This window comes from Acanthisitta chloris, unplaced genomic scaffold, assembly GCF_000695815.1.
Source record: "Acanthisitta chloris isolate BGI_N310 unplaced genomic scaffold, ASM69581v1 scaffold10156, whole genome shotgun sequence".
NCBI classification, from domain to species: Eukaryota; Metazoa; Chordata; class Aves; order Passeriformes; family Acanthisittidae; genus Acanthisitta; species Acanthisitta chloris.
Window position 1 is genome coordinate 11,434 of NW_008676476.1, and position 17,948 is coordinate 29,381.

Here is a 17,948-nt window from a genome sequence, read left to right on the forward strand (position 1 = left end):
TTAACAGCTCAGGAGAGAGTGAGAGCTTTGATAGTATGAAGTTTGGATGACACACTAGGGAAGAAGTCTGTGATAATGTCCAGTAATGCTTAGACCAGAGCTGTCTGAACTATACTTGACTTATGAAAACTTAAATGTGCAACATTGTCAGATCATTACCTTTTATGACCACAGAAATTCTTCAGAAATTCACGTAGAAATCAAGCTTTATGCAAAAGAGATCAGCAGAGCAATTTTTAGCCTCCTTTAGGATTTACAACAAATAAGTTCTTTAAGCAGACTGGGTAGTAAATGACTGGTGTTATTCCATAGTTATCAGTCCTTAAAAACATTTAGAGAAGAGGAATGTATTAAATGATCTCTGGACCAATGCACCTAATAACATAAGGGAGAACTGGACATTTAAGAATGATGAAATGATTGCATGGAGTGTTTTCAGGATTATCAAGATGCTGATCGTATAATTGCCTCTCCAAAAAGATTTATTTGTGGACACATAAATAATGAAATTTAAATATGGGGAGCTACTCTGTTTTAGAAATGCAAAATTACTGCACATACAGCAGGCGTGCTCCTTCTACCATGGCAAAGGTTTTTCACACTAGATAGATGCAATAGGCTCTATTCTGTTCTAAACCTGACTTCATTCAGGTATTAGTAGAATCAGGAGGATTACTCTTTGTTCCCAGTTGATCCAAAGGCTGGATTCAAGCCACTATCTTAATTACTGGCTGAAAGAGGAATCACTGTACTGACATAAGGTTTCCTTGCCCAGGTCTTCTTCATGGTGCTGCTATTTATCTCTTCCCATTTCTTGTTAGCCATTTCTTCTCCACTTGTCTCCTGATAGGTGCAGTATATATTCACCAGCAAAGTAAGGATTTTCTGTAAATTTAGAAATTTCTATATACATATAGGGCATCTTGAAGGCTCAGTAGAGAGCCTGACTGTTTTGAAGCTGTTAAAAAGGCAACTGGGTACATATTTCCATCTCAAGGTTAAATGGTTAAATAAGGGAAGAGAGGGAGTACAAAGCTTAGAGTTGACTGTGACTTGAAGGCAACCGTGGATTTGCTGGTGTCAGTACAGTTTGCAAGAGATGAAACTAAAAAAAAAGGCCATGAGAGCAGCTAGGATAAATTCAGGTATAGATTGCATAGAATCTATTTATAGGATGCTTTCTCTAATTAAGCCTGTGAACCTTTTGAAGTTTGCCCATCATTACTTTCAGGCCAATTAATGATGTATATCCCATCCCATTCTGAGGTAGGTAAAACAATAAAGCAAACAAAGATAATTAGTCTCTGGAGCATGTAAACAAATAAAGTAAATCACTTGCAAATCACTTGTTTCTGCTAACTTTTGTGGGTTTGTTGCAAAACTAAAAAAGAGCATTTATATTGCATAATGCTAGAGCACTGTTGAAAATTCATAGATTATACTATTCTGATTTTGAGAGGGCTTTACAAAGATTAAGCACCTGATCCTGAGACATCACTGTGGCTTGTTGCATGCAAAAGAACATTTTTATACCTATTTAAGAGAAGATCAAAGTAGAGTGGTGAATATTTTTTTTTTTTGCATGGAGGTAAAGGTCTAAGTGACACCTTATCAATAAACAAAAGTCATTGTTCCAAGTTTATAACCCTAAAGCTGGGCAGGAGAGCCACTGTAGGATGTGAGACCTTGACTTGCCTCATCAATGTCTCACAAATTTTACAGACCTGAATGGGAGCATTGTGTCACCTTTAAAGCCTTTAAGAGATCCTGGCTGCTAGTCCTTTTATTTTGTTTTCCAATGTAGCAGTAATCTGTTAATCACAATACAGCTTCACTCCTAGCCTTAAAGCACCTCTTGTAAGTAAGCAGTGCTCTGCCCTTCTTGGTCATGGGGTGACAGAGGTAAGTAAAGATAATACAGCCATTCAGCATCAGAAACTTGATGCAGAGCACACATTGCCTTCTTCTCTGCCCTGGGCTCAGTACTCTAGACTTTGGATGAATGCACATTTTACAAGAACAAATAGATTCTCAGTACCATGGCTCTGGGGGGCTGTGGAGACCATGCCAGCTGGTTCTGCCTGCTACCCCAGCTCAGCCAGCTGGTCCTGCAGGCCAATTCCAAACCCATTCTTGGGAAACTCAGGGCAGTACCAGAACAGCTCCTGCCTCAAGTCTTGCAGTGAGAGGGCTCTGTGAGCAGTTTTGTGTAATCAGTAAAACAGCAGAAACTGTGTTCCAAATCTGTAGAATAACAGACTCCAGATATTCAGATCCAGGCAAAATGACTCCTCGTATGATAAAATCACTCTTTGTCTTTTTTTCTTGGCATGAAAATGCAGAACATTTCTTTTAGTAAAGAGCAGGCATTTCTCTTTTGTTCTGTCCCTTTTTACCGTTTTCTTACACTTTTTTGTTCTGACTTCAAAAATAGATTCTGGAAAGAGATGCATCTTAGAAAGAGGCTCTCATTGGCTGAAATGTGTCCAATATGCATTTAAGTTAAAGAAGATTAAGCCTTGTCCAAAAATAAAGGGAGTGTAAAAGGTAAGAATGCCTGCAGGCTTGATTTTTAAGATATGCATTTTTCTTCATGTTGCAGATCTCGCCTTGCAGATTTCTTCACAAACTGCCAGCCTGAGTCACGGTCTGTTAGTAGCTGTCTGAAGGAGAACTATGCTGACTGCCTCCTCGCTTACTCGGGGCTCATTGGTAAGGAGGCAGGGAAGGGTGGGGGCTTACTCAGTGCAAGAAAAACATCCAAACTACTTTTTGAAGGCCTACATGAAATAGGCACTGGAATGTAGTATTTTACAATATGACACTGGGCCAAATTCTCCACCTATGTGTATTGACCTTGTTTTACCTTACAGGGATTCATGGGGTAAATTCGTACATTGCAGGAAAACTAAGGATGGAAGATAAGAAAAGTGCCTGAATTTGAAATAAATTCAAGGATGGAAGATGAGAAGAGAAAAGTGCCTGAATTTGAAATAAATTCAAGCTTAAAAATAAAGCTTGTTAAGATGGTTGAATTTGGACAGGAGTGAGGAGCAGGAAGTTCAAAAGAACAAGTGAAACTGCATCTTGGTTGATTTTGTAGTTTTCACCATAAGGTTGGGTAAAGACCTTCCTGGTCTTCTGGGAAACTTTACAGGACATTTGGGGTATGAAACAATAGATGAATCCAGCCTTGTTTCACTTCCAGCTGCTATTCTTTCCATGATACCCCTCTGTCCACTCTAAATGTTTTCTGAGATGCCTGTCAATGAGATGAACTGAGAGCAAATATATCCTGTGAAATCCTCCTCTCTCCTCAGCATAATTATTTTCGTTTGTTGTCACTTGCCTGGCTGTCAACAGGCACAGAGGTGCCTTTATGGAAGCCAGATTTCATCTGCCACATGTAGTATTTGATTCCTGAAAGAGAGAGCTAATTTCAGGAAGGTGAACGTGTTGTAGAAATATCATAGTTGGGTAATAAACAATAAGTGAATGTCAAAACTCTGAAACAAACAAATTTTAAAGGCCACCAGATAAGATGTTTTTAAGCTTGCAGCCTGCACCTGCTGCGATGCAGTTCTATCCCCTTCTGTTGGGCACGAAGGTGCCAGCTGAGGCCCTGAAGCTGATCCTGCTGTTAAATAAATGTCTCTGGAGATAATACTGAAACCAGAATATTTCTAAAATAGGTTGGGTTTGCTGAGAAAATGACAAGCTTTTTTCAGGGGTTTATTGTTATCATTCTTATTACTCTAGCAGCTAACAAGTGAGGTAAGTCCATGTGGCAATGGGTTAAATAAGATGTGATGGCTCCAAAGGATATGCTGCTATGACTGAAGAGATTAAGATAGTATGCAAAGGGTATAACATATGAACAGTTATGACAGAATGTCATTTGCCTCTGAAACAGAGAATTGAATAGCCTTGAAATCTGATCTAGTCAATGGTATTAAGAAGTCTGGCTGCTGGCAAGGAGTAACTGTTACTAATAGGTACTTCTGGGTCAGAGCTGCCAAGAAGTTCTTGCTGGACCTAGTGAATTTTGCTGGCAGTTCTGTTGGTTTCATTTTTCAGTTTAACCCCAAAGATGACCCAGTTCCTGTAGTGAGGTATTTTTGTGTTACTGTGGATGACCATGCTGCAAAACACTATCATGGAGTGGATCCCTAAGGAGTGGAAATCAAAAGGAGATCTAGTTTTCAAAGGGAAAAATATACATTTTTCTTCCTTCCTGCTAGCCCCTAGAGACATGCAAAAGAGGAACTGACTTGTGTTACAGGAGTTTTTACTTCTTATTAGTAATTCTGATAAAGCAAGATTACCAAAACAAAAGTTTCTTGTGCTGAAGCAGTAAATTCCTGCTTCTGATATCAATCTGATATAAAATGGGCTAAACTGTGTGAAGCACATCAAATTTATAAAATCCTGAGATAGAAATCAGAAGTATAATCTTTCAAATGTCTGCTTAATACATATAAAAGACAGGAAGAAGAGAGAGTCTGTGGGTAAGAAGCTGTTATCGATCCATTCATTCATCAGAGCTTCAGGATCTCCTTTTAATTAAGATAAAGTATTGTTCATGAAAATAAAATATAATTTCATTTAGTCATTTCATTGAATGTAACAAAAACTGCACGTCCGTAGAGTTTATTCAGGAAATTGAGGATTCTTTATGGAAGGTATAGTGAATGTGAATCTGTTTTCCTATATAGGGATGTACATCAGAGTTAACTTCACTGAAATTGTGAATCTCTTTTCCTCTACAGGGGTGTACATCAGAGTTAACTTCACTGAAATTAGTGGAATCCCACCTAAAATGAATGACTTAAGTGGAAGTAGAGTCAGGCACAGTTTTGTGTGAGCTGTTTTATCAGTGAAATGGAGAACAGTCTATAGAGGTACTTTAAGGCTTGCATCAGGGTGTTATGTGTGTAATTTTAAAGATATATATACTTTTCCTCTACAGGGGTGTACATCAGAGTTAACTTCACTGAAATTAGTGGAATCCCACCTAAAATGAATGACTTAAGTGGAAGTAGAGTCAGGCACAGTTTTGTGTGAGCTGTTTTATCAGTGAAATGGAGAACAGTCTATAGAGGTACTTTAAGGCTTGCATCAGGGTGTTATGTGTGTAATTTTAAAGATATATATATTTTACAGGAATTTTGAAAACCTTAATTCATTGCTTTAGGCTCCTTGTTGTAGTAATATGAATAAATTAATACTTTTTTTTAAAAATAAACAGAAAAATACAGAAGTTGTTCAATGTAAAAGGAGATTGTGGATAGCCATGTCTGAGAGTCAGTGCTTTGGTTACAGCCTAGCTAAGCCATCTGGACCTGTCTGCACTCCCACATCAATTAAGTTTTGCTCTAACTGCTGACTTCAAGATCTGCTTTAGCATTCACTTTCTGACACATTTTCCCTTGTCTCAAGTAAAATCCATCTAATTTCTCTGACATTCCCAGGAATTCCATCAGAGTTTGTTTGAATAAGCTGGGCTTGCTTTGGGCCAAAGAAATTTCAGCCACTTGTCCCTCCTCCAAGACTCACCATCCATCTCCTCATTCTTAATTGACCCTAATTTGAGCAACCCCTTGACTGTGGTCAATTCTACTTTTATCTAAAATATGAAGATCTGGCTGCTTACTAGTGAGACCATCACAGAACTATTTGACACGTGGAGCTCAGAAAACCAAGCATGTCCTATTTTACTGCCAACCACCATGGTTTCTCTGATCCGTTAGTGTCCTTCAGCAGAATTTCCAAGATGCCAGCTAGCAGGGAGGGGGGGAAGGGTAAGGCACACACATTGCAGGCAAAAAAGAAAATCCACCCCAGGAAACCAAGCATATAATCCGCTTGGGTTCACATCTGCCCCCAGGTTTAAATGACAGACTGATTTTCTACTAGCTGCTCTTTCAGCCACTCTGTTTTTGCTGGATGTACAGTTTGTGTGCTGTGTACACACTTTCCTTGTCCTGTCTTTCCTGTGTTCATCAACCCTAATTGTACCTTGGTATCTGTTACACTTTTAACCCCTGTCTTGACCCATTTTAATTACCTTATTACCTCTTCATGATAAGAAGGTCTTACCTCAGTGACCTTTTTAATTTCCTCAATACCTTTCTGCTTTTTTAACCCTTCACTAAGTGTTTGTTAATTAGAATTTTTTTTTAGCCTACTGTTTTCTTTCCATTTGCAAAATCCTCTTGATTTCTGTTTTTTGTCACTTCTTTTCAGACCACGGCTGAAATACTGTCCTGTACCATCAAATGGATAAGGGACAGACATTTGAATGTGTTTTATTTTAATTTAACAGCATTCCTCTTCTTATTTACCTACTGTCCAGTTTTCATTAATGATGCAAATTATATTTGCATATTTTACTAAATTCTCTACCTCCATTTAATAAATGTTGAACTGTGCTATTTACTCATGTGCTAATCTCATGTAGAATTTGAGCAATTATTAGGGCAACTGTCTGTTAAAAGCTGAAGGTAGACAAAGGTGTGGGGTTGCATTCCAATTCAAGAGCATCCCCTAAACAAAACAAAAATGCCTTTTGTGAGTTTGGTAATGGGACTCATTCATTTTCACATAGGTTACTGCCTTTCTCAGGCCAGCCCTGATGCTACTCCCCTTTGTCTCCCAACATCATATATGAAGCAGTTTGCATGCTGATTTTTTCAGTTCCCAGCACTGCCTGGTGGCTGAAAGGCTATTTGACATAATCCTGTGATTTGTGTTGTTTCTAATGGTCCTTTTTTTTTAGTTTGATGTTTGATAGCCCTTTCCCATGGGTTATTGCAGACTATTAGACCCTGGACCTATGGACCAAATTTTCTCTGCTAGTGTACAGTTTGGGTCACTACATTTGTCCTTCATCTATTCCATCTTCTTAATGACTACTTTGATGTCATTTTTTGAGGAGATGTGATCACATTTTCTCACGATATATAACCTGTCCTAGAATTGTAGATTATCAAGTGAGGAACGTGTTCCCTGAAACAGCTGGCATACCTGGCATTCTGGGATACCTTCCCCTTTTTATTTAATTTTTCCTTTTTGGTCAGACAAATAAAATAAAGGCTCAAACTTCTCAATCCTTAGAGAAGTCTGAAGTACCTGACCTGCTTTGGTGATGCCTTCAATGAGACTACTGGCTTGAGCAAGTGCTGATCATGTAACAGTTTCCCAATCCAGATGACTGATGAACAGTTGCTATACATCTTTTACAACACAGAATGCTGCCTTTGGTTTCATTTCATTCTTGGTAGCCTTGAGTTGACATATAAATGTGAGAATATTTACCCAAGAATTTGTAATAGAGTTAGAATGACCCTGTGGTTGGAAATTGTTGACAATGTTTAGGAAATAATCACTGTACTGAAGAAGTAGTGAGACAGCAAGATTAATAGTTATTTATTACCTGCAAATAATTTGCTGTACCTTTTCATGCATGCTGGTTTTTGCTCTATTCATTCACCATAACCCACACTGTTGGCAAGTCCCTAATGAGCACCCTCGGGTTAACACTCCTCGAAGAAGTATTAGGGCTCCCCTCAGCAGGACTAGCAGTCCCCTTGCTCATGCATTTCGGAAATGTGTTTTCAGGCTGGCTGTAGACTCAAGGAGGAGGCACAGGTGTGGATACCTAGTTTCAGCCATTTATTTGCAGCTGGAATTAAAACGAGAAAAAACACAAGTGAGGAAGAAAAGTCAGATTTTTAGAGTGCAGCTCTAAGGACACAGGTCCGCGTGTGTTTGATTTGTCAGCAAAGCCCTTTAAAGAGGTACTCAGCTTCCTCCAACCCATCCCTCCCTTCTGCCATGGTTTTCTACCTGCCAGTTCTGCTGATGCAGGTCTCCTTGGGAATCCTTTTTGGAGGAAAGACATGGGTCTTAAATGTGTGAATCATGTTACAGTCTCTAAAGTGGCTGCATTCAAACAACTAGGGGTTTGAAGTGTGGCACAGAGCTGGGTATCAAAGGGTGAAGGGAGCCAGGAACTGTTAAGCGTGGAGGTTGGAGCCCTGCCCGGGGTCTGCAGTGTGAATCCAGCCCCAAATACATGGCTTAGCAAGTGCTGTTTGCTGCCTTTTTAGGATGGAAGGGGGGGCCTGCAAGGGAGCTGGAGAGGGATTCTTTGCTAGGAAGTGCAATGATAGGGCAGGGGGCAATGGGTTCAAATTGAGGGAGGGAAAGTTTAGGTTAGATATTAGAAAAAAGTTTTTTACTCGAAGAGTGGTGAGACACTGGCACAGATTGCCCAGGGATGTGGTAGCTGCCCCAACCCTGGTGGTGTTCAAGGCCAAACTTGAGCAACCTAATCTAGTGAGGAGGTGTCCCTGCCCAGGGCAGGGGAGATTAGGACTAGATGATCTGTAAGGTCCATTCCAACCCTTTAATTCTATGATTCTGTGATTCTATGAATCTCTCGATACAAAGGTTGCTCACAGTACTCCTCTTCACTCTGTTAACAGGCACTGTGATGACACCAAACTACATAGACTCAAACAGTCTCAGCGTTGCCCCATGGTGTGACTGCAGCAACAGTGGTAATGACATAGATGAATGCCTGAAATTTCTGAATTTCTTCCAGGACAACATATGCCTTAGTGAGTACAAAATCAGATGCCTTTTAATGTATTTTAGGATGTTTTCTGAAATTTCTTTATTGTTTGAGTGTGTTAAGATACATCAAGGCCATCGCTTTGCAGTTTGTAAGTATAATTCTGCTGTAGGTGTAAAAATTAAATGAATGCCTGATATTGCGGTTTATGGCCAAGACTGGAAACATAAGAAACTCTTGGAAAAATGAAGATACAACAAAGTTGTATCATATTGAAGTATGTTTACATCACAGATCATATTTGGACCCTAAGAGTCAGGCAGCATCTTCACCAAGAAATTGCAACACCTGAGGGGTTTCTGTATAATTTAAGAACTTCATATAAAAAATGACATGTAGTTTATGATATGAAGAATTTGCTGTAGGTAAGTATAAATTGGATTGTGCTTGCAATTTATAGCCAACTTCAGGTTTTTTAGGATATTTGATCTCAGATGCCTGGTTCTAACACAAGTGTGGATGGTAACTATTGAAAAGATTTTGTTAAATTATTGATTTTTCTTTCCATCAGACTCACTTCCAAATTAGGGACTATTATAAATTTCAGAGTGGCTCAGTGGAGTCGATTTTGGCAGGTTCTCTTTTCAAATTTCCTGTCTGCCTGGAGCAGCATAATTGGATGATGTGGAGTGTGCATCAGAGTTTTAATTTCAGATAAATGAGGAGACCAAAAGAGCTTGGCTTCCCTAGTCTAGCAAAACAGAAGTTGAAAGGATATGTGATTGTCCTCTGAAATTGCATTAGAGGGGCAAACCCAGGGAGAGAAAAGGATTACTTCACCTAAAGGACAATGTTGGCATTAGATCAAAAAGGGAGATATTTGCCATACATATTTAGGGTCAAAATTGGAAATTTTTAACCTTAGACTAGACTTAAGAAATCGTCTTCCAGCAGGAGTTTTGAGGGTAAAATTTCTTAGCGTTTTTAAAAGTCATATTTCGTCAGCTTATGCAAAGGAGCAACATGGTTGGTTTTTTTTCCAAAACAGTGAATGAACTCAATGATCCAGACTGTCCTATCCAGCCCTACCGACCTGAGCTAATGCTAATACAGAGTTCAGTCTGTATTTTAGTATAGAGTCTGAAAATCTCCATTGGTAGCTTCTCAAGAGGCAGCATTGTAGTGAAGACATGGGGAACTTTGCATACAAAAACCTGAGTTGCTATATGATACACTATTTGTTAAGGTTTGGAAGAATGAATCAATTACTTAAGTTCATTTAACAAAAGAAAAAAGAGTATAAACTATGATGGGGTAAAATTTAACACTATACCATCAGACCACCTACAAGCCTAATGGAGTTGCCATTTATATTATATTGTAATACCTCAGATTTTATCCATTTGTGAATGTATTCATTTCTAAAGTGTTGCAGGTTCCTTTTAGAACATAAAGACAGAGCAATTCCTTGTTCTTTCTTTTGCTGTTGGTGCAAAAGCATTAATGAAGACAAATCAAAGACATTAGAGGTTACTGTGAGACAAATTATAGCCTTCCTAGCAGCAAGAGATGTCTTCTTCATAAAGAAATTAAAGATGTTTCTGGTTTAATATGAAGTTTATTCTTTTATGGAGAACGGGGAAAGATTTTTTAGTTGGTTTTGTTTTGGAGTTTTTGTTTGTTTATTTGTTCTGGGGTTTTTGTGTGTGGTTGTTTGGGTCTTTTTGAATTTTTGCTGTCATTCTTGGGCCTTCCACTGCCTGGAGAAAGTGTCATTAAAATTCTTCCCACTTCTTCTAGACAAAATAAAAATTGCTTTTCCACAATGGGAGAAGAAACTAGAAATTTCTTGCTTGTCTGTTTTGCTAAAATATTCCTTCAAAATGGAAAATAAGCTGGTTATTTGGGGAATTTACAGTAATGTCAGAAAGCTAACTTAAATTATTATTCAAAATTCATTTTGTTATTTATGCAGAGTGGAATAGCTGAGGCTGTACCCTGTGGATTAGAGGACTCAGAAAGCAGGAGAGCAAGGGTCATATTCATACTGTGCATGATGTGGCACAGGGATAAGGAGCTGTGTCCCACATTCACACCTGAAATCCTGGTCTTTCTTACACCTCCCTCTGCACTTCCCTGGAAATTCCACTCTGGAGTTGTAATGCCTTTTGCAACAGATGTTAAGTTGAAACTAGAGTGGACATTTTGATTTCAAAACATTCAAGGTCAGGCTCTGAGTAGCCTGGTCTAGTGGAAGGTATCCCTGCTCATTACAGTGGGGTTGGACTAGATGTCCTTTAAAGGGACCTTCCAACCTAAACCATTCTGTGATTCTGTCATAGAATCATAGAATATCTTAAGGTGAAAGAGACTCATGAGGATCATCGAGTCTGTCTGAAATAATTAAAGGAAACTAAGTGTAAAGAGCACCTGTTACTTAGAAAATTGGAAGGTCTGCGTGTATTTCTGTGACCCTTTTTGCAATAGTGGAAACAAAGAGTTACTGCACCTGTTACATAGAAAATTGGAAGGTCTGCATGTATTTCTGTGGCCCTTCTTGCAATAGTGGAAACAAAGAGTTACTGTCAATTTAGGAAATCATAGGCAAATATTGCTTTATATATTGCCTTAGTCAGGGAAACCCAAGAAAACTTAACTTGTCACTCTTCCCACTTCGTCTGCATTAACTCAGCTGATTCTGGTACCTCTCTTTGCATGTTGGAGTTCTAAGAACTAATATCAAAATAAAATACATTTTTTTCAGATGAAAATTAAATATAAATTATTTTATAAGGCAAGGAAAACCCTTTTCAGATGAAAATTAAATGTAAATTATTTTATAAGGCAAGGAAAACCACTGAGAAGTATTAATAACTTCCACATATTAGTCCCCAGTGAAATTGTTTGATTTCTTGTACAAAGAATTTGAAATAAGAAATCCCTAAATCCTTGTTGAATCCCCAAAGACCTGATTAAAAACTGTTTTTCTATTTGTTTATAAAAAAACCCAACCAATTTACTCTTGCTATAAACACACTCTTTAATCCCGTGAAACTGTGATAAGCTTTTTAACTTTTATATTCTGAAGTTTTAGTTTAAGCATGTTTCCCTCACCTAATTATGCAGATTTTGATTGAAAACTGTAAGGAAAAGATTGCCTTAGTTAAACTATTTTGTAGTTATAGGCATATTAGTTTTACAACAACAAGCTGTAGAAATAAATATTTTGCCTGTTGTCTGTTTTTAAACCTGACCTGCCTGAATTAGGACATGACATTCAAACTGTATTTTAAATCTTGAAACTAAATTTTTGAGGCTTTTAGATGGTAGCAAATATGATTATGGTAAGTCCTAGAGCTTCTGTGAAGTATTACTGGAAACACTACAAAGAAGAGGCTGCACAAGATAATTATGTGACCCCAGACTTCCAGTTCGTGTTTCTGATAGGTTCAAAATTAAGACACATTTTTCACCATAAAATTGAGTCTCTATAAATACACTTTTTCAATGTAATAATTATAATAAAACCCAACTCAGTTCTGCTTTTTGCTTTTTATTTAGAACTTGAAAATTGCCTGTAATTTATTTTTACAGAAAATGCGATTCAGGCCTTTGGCAATGGTACTGATGTGAATGTCTGGCAGCCAATCTTACCAGTACAGACCACTACAGCCACAACTACAACAGCTTCCAGACTTAAAAACACAGGTTCAGAGACCACCAACAATGAAATACCCTCCCACAATGATTCACCAGCATGTGCAAACCTGCAGGTAAGAGAGTTTTATTCTTGTTGCAGTGCATAAATGAAATATTTTCATAGATATCTATGGAGTCTTCCACTGCCTAAGTAATGCCTGCTTAAAGTGGAATGTCTGTTTATTCCCATATTGCAGTTACAAGCTGCCTGTATTGTAAAATATCAGACACTTTTAAACCAGAAACATGCATATCTCGAAGTGGACTTTATTGCCTCACTGGCTCAGAAACAGGAAATAGCATTTAATTTCTTATCACAGGTTTGAATATGAATGTGCCACTCATCAAACCCTGCCAGGATATGTCAGATTAAATTAATCCCCTAAGTAGTCCAAATTCAGAGGGAACCCTTAATATGAGCTAACATGGCCTGCTGCCTTCTTTCTTATGTTATTGGCAATAAACTCCAGAGTTTTTTCAGTGAGTAGATCTGGATTTTGGAGTACATGTGGTGGTACAAACTACATGGTGAAGAAGCTGCACAAAAATAGAATCTCTTTTGAATCAGGTACTCTCCTGAACTATGGTCAAGGTTGTGATGTGATTTTGGCGAGTGGCTGTAGTGATTTTCTTTGATGATTAAATTAGGCTATACAGGGTGCATTATTAGTTTTAAGGACTTGGATTTAAATCTGTGGATTTAAAGAGGCTCATCACTTGCTGAAGACAGTATATGCAGCTCATAGAAAGTTTGAAGAACTTGGGCAGGAGACAACAGCAAAATCAAGGCAGGAAAGAGGTAGCAGGAAATGTGAGCTGAAAACATCCCTAGGCCAGATTAGAATCCTGGGCTATAAAAATCTCTGGTGGTTTAAATGCAAAATTAGGTCAGGGATAGATCAGCTTGTCCTGTTTATTTTTGTCTTTACAGAAGGAAAATTGCTATGTGACACAAATGGAAGTGTCCAAGTTTTAAGGTCTCATCTGGTATTAAGATACTTTTTTTTTTTTGATTTCCAGACTTTTCCACACTTGTAGCATTGATTTTTCAGTTCTCTGTAAAAAATTGATTTTGTCTTCTTCATATTAAACTGTATCAAAGTTTCCACATTCACTAAAATGAAAAATTTTTCTTCCTCAGAAATGTGTTTTTCTTCTTAATTTTTCCTGCAGTACTCTCATCTTCAGCCTTTTATAGTTTCTTCATTTATTTTGCATTGGCAAATTGTGTATGAATCAACATCTGAGGCATACACAGTCACAAAGTACAAGGAGTTAATGGTAGATGGTGCTGAGTATAGGTCCTTCCATTTTAATTCAATTTCTCCAATCTGTGCATTCATTTTTATTTAAACTTTGTAAGTTATTGATGAGGGAGAGACCTGTAGGCATATACTGCTATATGCAATAGTCATTTGACTAAATAGAATATGCTGAAAGAAACATAACCTTTTAAACCTGAAACTTGGAATGTCTTGCATTTAGAGCAAGATCTTGGTGGGATATTAGTGCCTCACTTCATGTTATATTAAAAAGTTGTTTCATGGGAGAGATCACATTTTCCTTCAGTGTTTGTACAGTCCCCTATAGAGTAAAGCCTCCAGATGCTACCAGAGTACACATAATAAATAAAGAACTGAAGAAATGGCAAGTGATCACAAATCCCATTGGATTCACTTCAATTTGCAAATGTTTCTTAAGGCTGAATAGATGTTTCTGTGTTTTGAAAATGAATTCAATACTTCCCTGTGCTTCCTCCTGTTGCTCTGGTGTTTTGAAGTCACATCTCACATGAGTTTATCAGTACTGGTTTAAACCTGTGCTGTGACTTCAAGTGTACCTCTGATAGACTTGACACAAGAAGTAAAGGTCTGCAGGGAAAATAGGTTCCTTTAAATAAATGACCTCTGCTGTTTTGTAGAACCTATAGATAAGTCTGCACTAAAAGGTCACTGAAGTTATGGGAATCAAGCAGTTTTATCCTGTGAAGTACAACATTCTGGTGCTCACTACTTCCTTCTGTCAGAACTGAAACACCCAGAACAAAGCTCTACTATTTTAATACCTTTTGCAAAAAATTGATTGCAAATAGAACCAAAACAAGCATGCACTTTTTAAAAAAGAAACCTGTGTTTTCTTGGACAGTATGGTGCCACTTCACACGTGGAACTTAAACCTTAATGCAAATTATACAAAAGAACTGGAGCGATTCATACTGCACTTGGAGAAGGGTATTCATTCCAAGGCTCTCCTCCCATGAAAAATATGTCTTTGTAGTATTTGAAAACATGAACTTGTGCGACCAAAAGCAATCTGAAAGGCTTTTTAATATGCTTAGCAGTTCAGCTGAAAGTTTTCAAGAAGGCAGTATAGCCTAAACACTGTGAAAAGTCATATTAAAAGCATTAGTCTCAGCAGAAAATGACAATGGCAGAGAGGGGATAAGGAAATGATCATTGAGATGCTATGAGGCTGCATATACTAGTTAGTGGATTTTAAAATACAGTGAAGGAATAAAGAGCAGGAAGTGATTGATTAGTATAATATGCCATAGAAATGAACAAATACTAACCTCCTGGGGTTGTAAAATACAGGGCACTAACCTAATTTGCCAAGACTGTCACTGACTGAGCAATTTTTGATACATCTCTTTCTGACTTGTTCAAAGTGGTTGTATGAAAATCAGGAGTGCACTAATGGTTTTGTCACTGTGTCATGTTCTCCAGCATACGTGCAGACCTGGCTGTCAGAAGGATTGTGAATGCTTAAAGAAAATATGGGATACTCTTTGTTTACCTGTACTCAATTTTTATTTCAAATATCTGTTCAAGATTTGGACTTCTAAATAATGTTTGTTTCAGTGGTTCTGTTTAGAAGTTCTTTATTCCAGCTTACCATTGCTACGAGAATTTGCAGTTTTCATAGGGTATTTTCTTATTTCAAATTGATACAGCAAAATGTTTATTTCTGATATTTTCTTTATGTTTACCACTGCATGGATTGTGTAATATTCTTTCTTTTTCTGTCCCTAAATTAAATCTGCAATCCATCTTTGCCAGGAAGAAGCTTAATTTTGTCAAGCATTCTGTAAAGTGTTTTACAGACCTGACTTCTAACAAACTTTGCTATACACAGAGAGTAAATAGTAGCTGGTTTTATACAAAACACTACATTCAAGTATATTTGAAGTGCATGACATCTTGCAGAGGATCCTGAGCACCACATAAAAATAATGCATAAAATAGTGTAAACAAAAGGGAAGATGAATGCCAACAGTGTGTTCCTTATACAGGCCTGTTTTATTAAGTAATTGCCAACCGTATCTTATTTTCTGGTAGCTTCACTCTAATGTTTTCTATTTAACTGACATATATGTTGATGCTTCATTTTCAGTCATAACTTGCATTTGGTATGCCAGTCAAAAAATAGTTATGGTCTTTCAGTCTCATGTTCTACCCCCACTGCCTGAACCATCATATTGGATTATTTGAAAGGGACAAAAGAATGAGTTTGGATGTGTACTCACACCATGTATTCTTCAAGAAAACTGCTGCTTCTGCATTTAGGAGAGATGCATGGACCTGAAAGATGATCATGAAATGAACCTCAAGTGATAGATTAGACTAGATTAGACCAATTGTTCCTGGGTCATCACAGAGATAAATTAAAACCTAAGACTTTCATACTGAGTTTTCTGTGACATTTTAGAGGATATTTTGCACAAGACAAAAATTATAGAAGTCAAGATGGTTAAGGACATTTAAGGAAATTTATGCATCACAGTCTGTCAACTTGCTAGCTAGTGCTGTACTTTTTCCCCATGTTTATTATAAATGTCTTGCTCTAGTTAATATTAGTTCAGCATTCAAAGAGAATTTAAGGGTTGGTTTTGTGTTTTTGAAGAACGTAAGCAATGGACACTTGTAATTGAGAGACATGTACCTGTGGACTGAGGGCAAGTACTTTCAGTTGAGCCCAGTATGTAAATGTTGTTGTACTCTCAGTAGCCAAATTTGAAAACTATGAGGTAGAAATAAAAAATCTCAAACATTTTGTGGGGAACAAAGGAAAAGAGAAATCTAAATGCTTAAATATGTCAATTTGTTCTATTTGCATGTAAGATTAGTGAGTGTTTCTAACACATGTGGGTCATATTGCAAGTTGTTCTCCCATAAATTCACATAATACTTGGGATTTTAAAAAAAGTCTATTATGGTGAGTCTTAGGACAAAAACAGGAGAGAAAGAGGGCTCACAGTTCCCTGAGGAGAACAGGACTTAAACATGACTCAGACTGAAAATGTGCTTTTCACTTGAAGATCTGTCTGTTGCAGATCTTCAGCATTGTGCAAGGGTCTGCTAATCTGGTGGTTTAAGTACTGTCTGTAATTATTTAATGTAGCTTCCCATGTGCAAAATATAATTATTATTACAAAGAATTGTGTAGGTGTTTGGAGAGGGTTAAAAGCTTCAGTGTAGCATTCTGAGGATCAAGACACAGCAGGTCTGGATCTTCATGGATTGGTAATTGGGTGGTGAGTGGACATAAGCAGGAAAGATGGGCAGCACGTAGGTGTGCTGTAGATGAGGGGATAGTACAACTGCTGAGATGATGCCCTGGAATAGAGACAAAGGGAACTTGTTTTGTCCCCTGAGCACCAGTATTAACTTGCCTATATGCCTGGCACCCTCTTTCCTCATCCCTTCATACAGCTGTAATCTCTCATTTTGTGATAAACAAGCACTGTCCTTTCAAATGCCTTGGCTGCTTTGTCCCTTAGAGAAGTCATGTTTGGACCTCTTCCTCTGGGCATTGCAGCTACGCAGAAAGTTACAGTCCGATGCAAAAGATGGACAGGAATATAAAATGCCAATGTTGTGCCAGAACAAAACAAACAGAGGAACAAACAAAATTGACTAAGTGCTTTGTATGAAAAGATTTCAATTCCCCTCCTGTATTTCCAGGATTAGCTGACATAATAGGGTCAGTCTGCTGGTACAAGTGATTTAGAGAACACCTATTGGCAGCTTTTCTTCTGAAAAAGCAACATCTTTAATTTGCTTTAGTGGCAATTCTCTTGGACCTAAAAAAGTCTCGAGCACTTGGAGTGTTCAGATTAAAATCTGTCAGACAGGGATAACTTGAAAGTTTCATCTTTAATCTTACATTTCTCATTTGGGGAGCACTAAAGGAAATTCTGGTTTGCTACAACAGAGACTGCTTTGTCCACTGATTTCATTGACACTGATTTCAGTGAAGTCAATCCGTGTTTTCTTCAGCACCATGCAGGTATGAGTTGTCACAAAGTGTGGATATATGCAATTTCCCGAGACTGTATTCATTTTCTGCATGACTCTTCCACTTGTCTGACAGATCCAGAGGAAGTGATGGGACCATGAGTGAGGGACATGTTGAGATTTTCAGTCTGTATGGAAATCCTGGTGTTCTTCGGCAGGAAACTGGTTGGCAGTCCATATGTATTACTATGCAAACAGTAGATCTCAAGGCCAAAAGGCTGATTTGCAGTGAACATATACATACATATGTATTAATGATACAATGGTGTAGGCTGCTCCCAGTTGGAGCAAGGCTGTGCTTGGCTTCTTCACCATCTTTGCCAAAGAATTTCAGGACCACACAAGATAGATTGTTTTCAAGCTTTTTGAAATCC

General features: G+C 37.9%; 1 protein-coding gene across 1 annotated transcript in view; it reads left to right on the top strand.

Moving 5' to 3' along the window:
- Positions 1-2,039: 2,039 nt before the first annotated feature.
- The window catches only part of LOC103803584 (GDNF family receptor alpha-1-like), a 35,391-nt gene continuing 19,482 nt past the window's right edge, over positions 2,040-17,948 (top strand). The window contains exons 1-4 of the mRNA XM_009076151.1: positions 2,040-2,182; positions 2,603-2,712; positions 8,490-8,624; positions 12,173-12,351. Of these exons, the coding sequence (XP_009074399.1) occupies positions 2,040-2,182; positions 2,603-2,712; positions 8,490-8,624; positions 12,173-12,351 (567 nt within the window). The remainder of the gene's footprint in view (positions 2,183-2,602; positions 2,713-8,489; positions 8,625-12,172; positions 12,352-17,948) is intronic.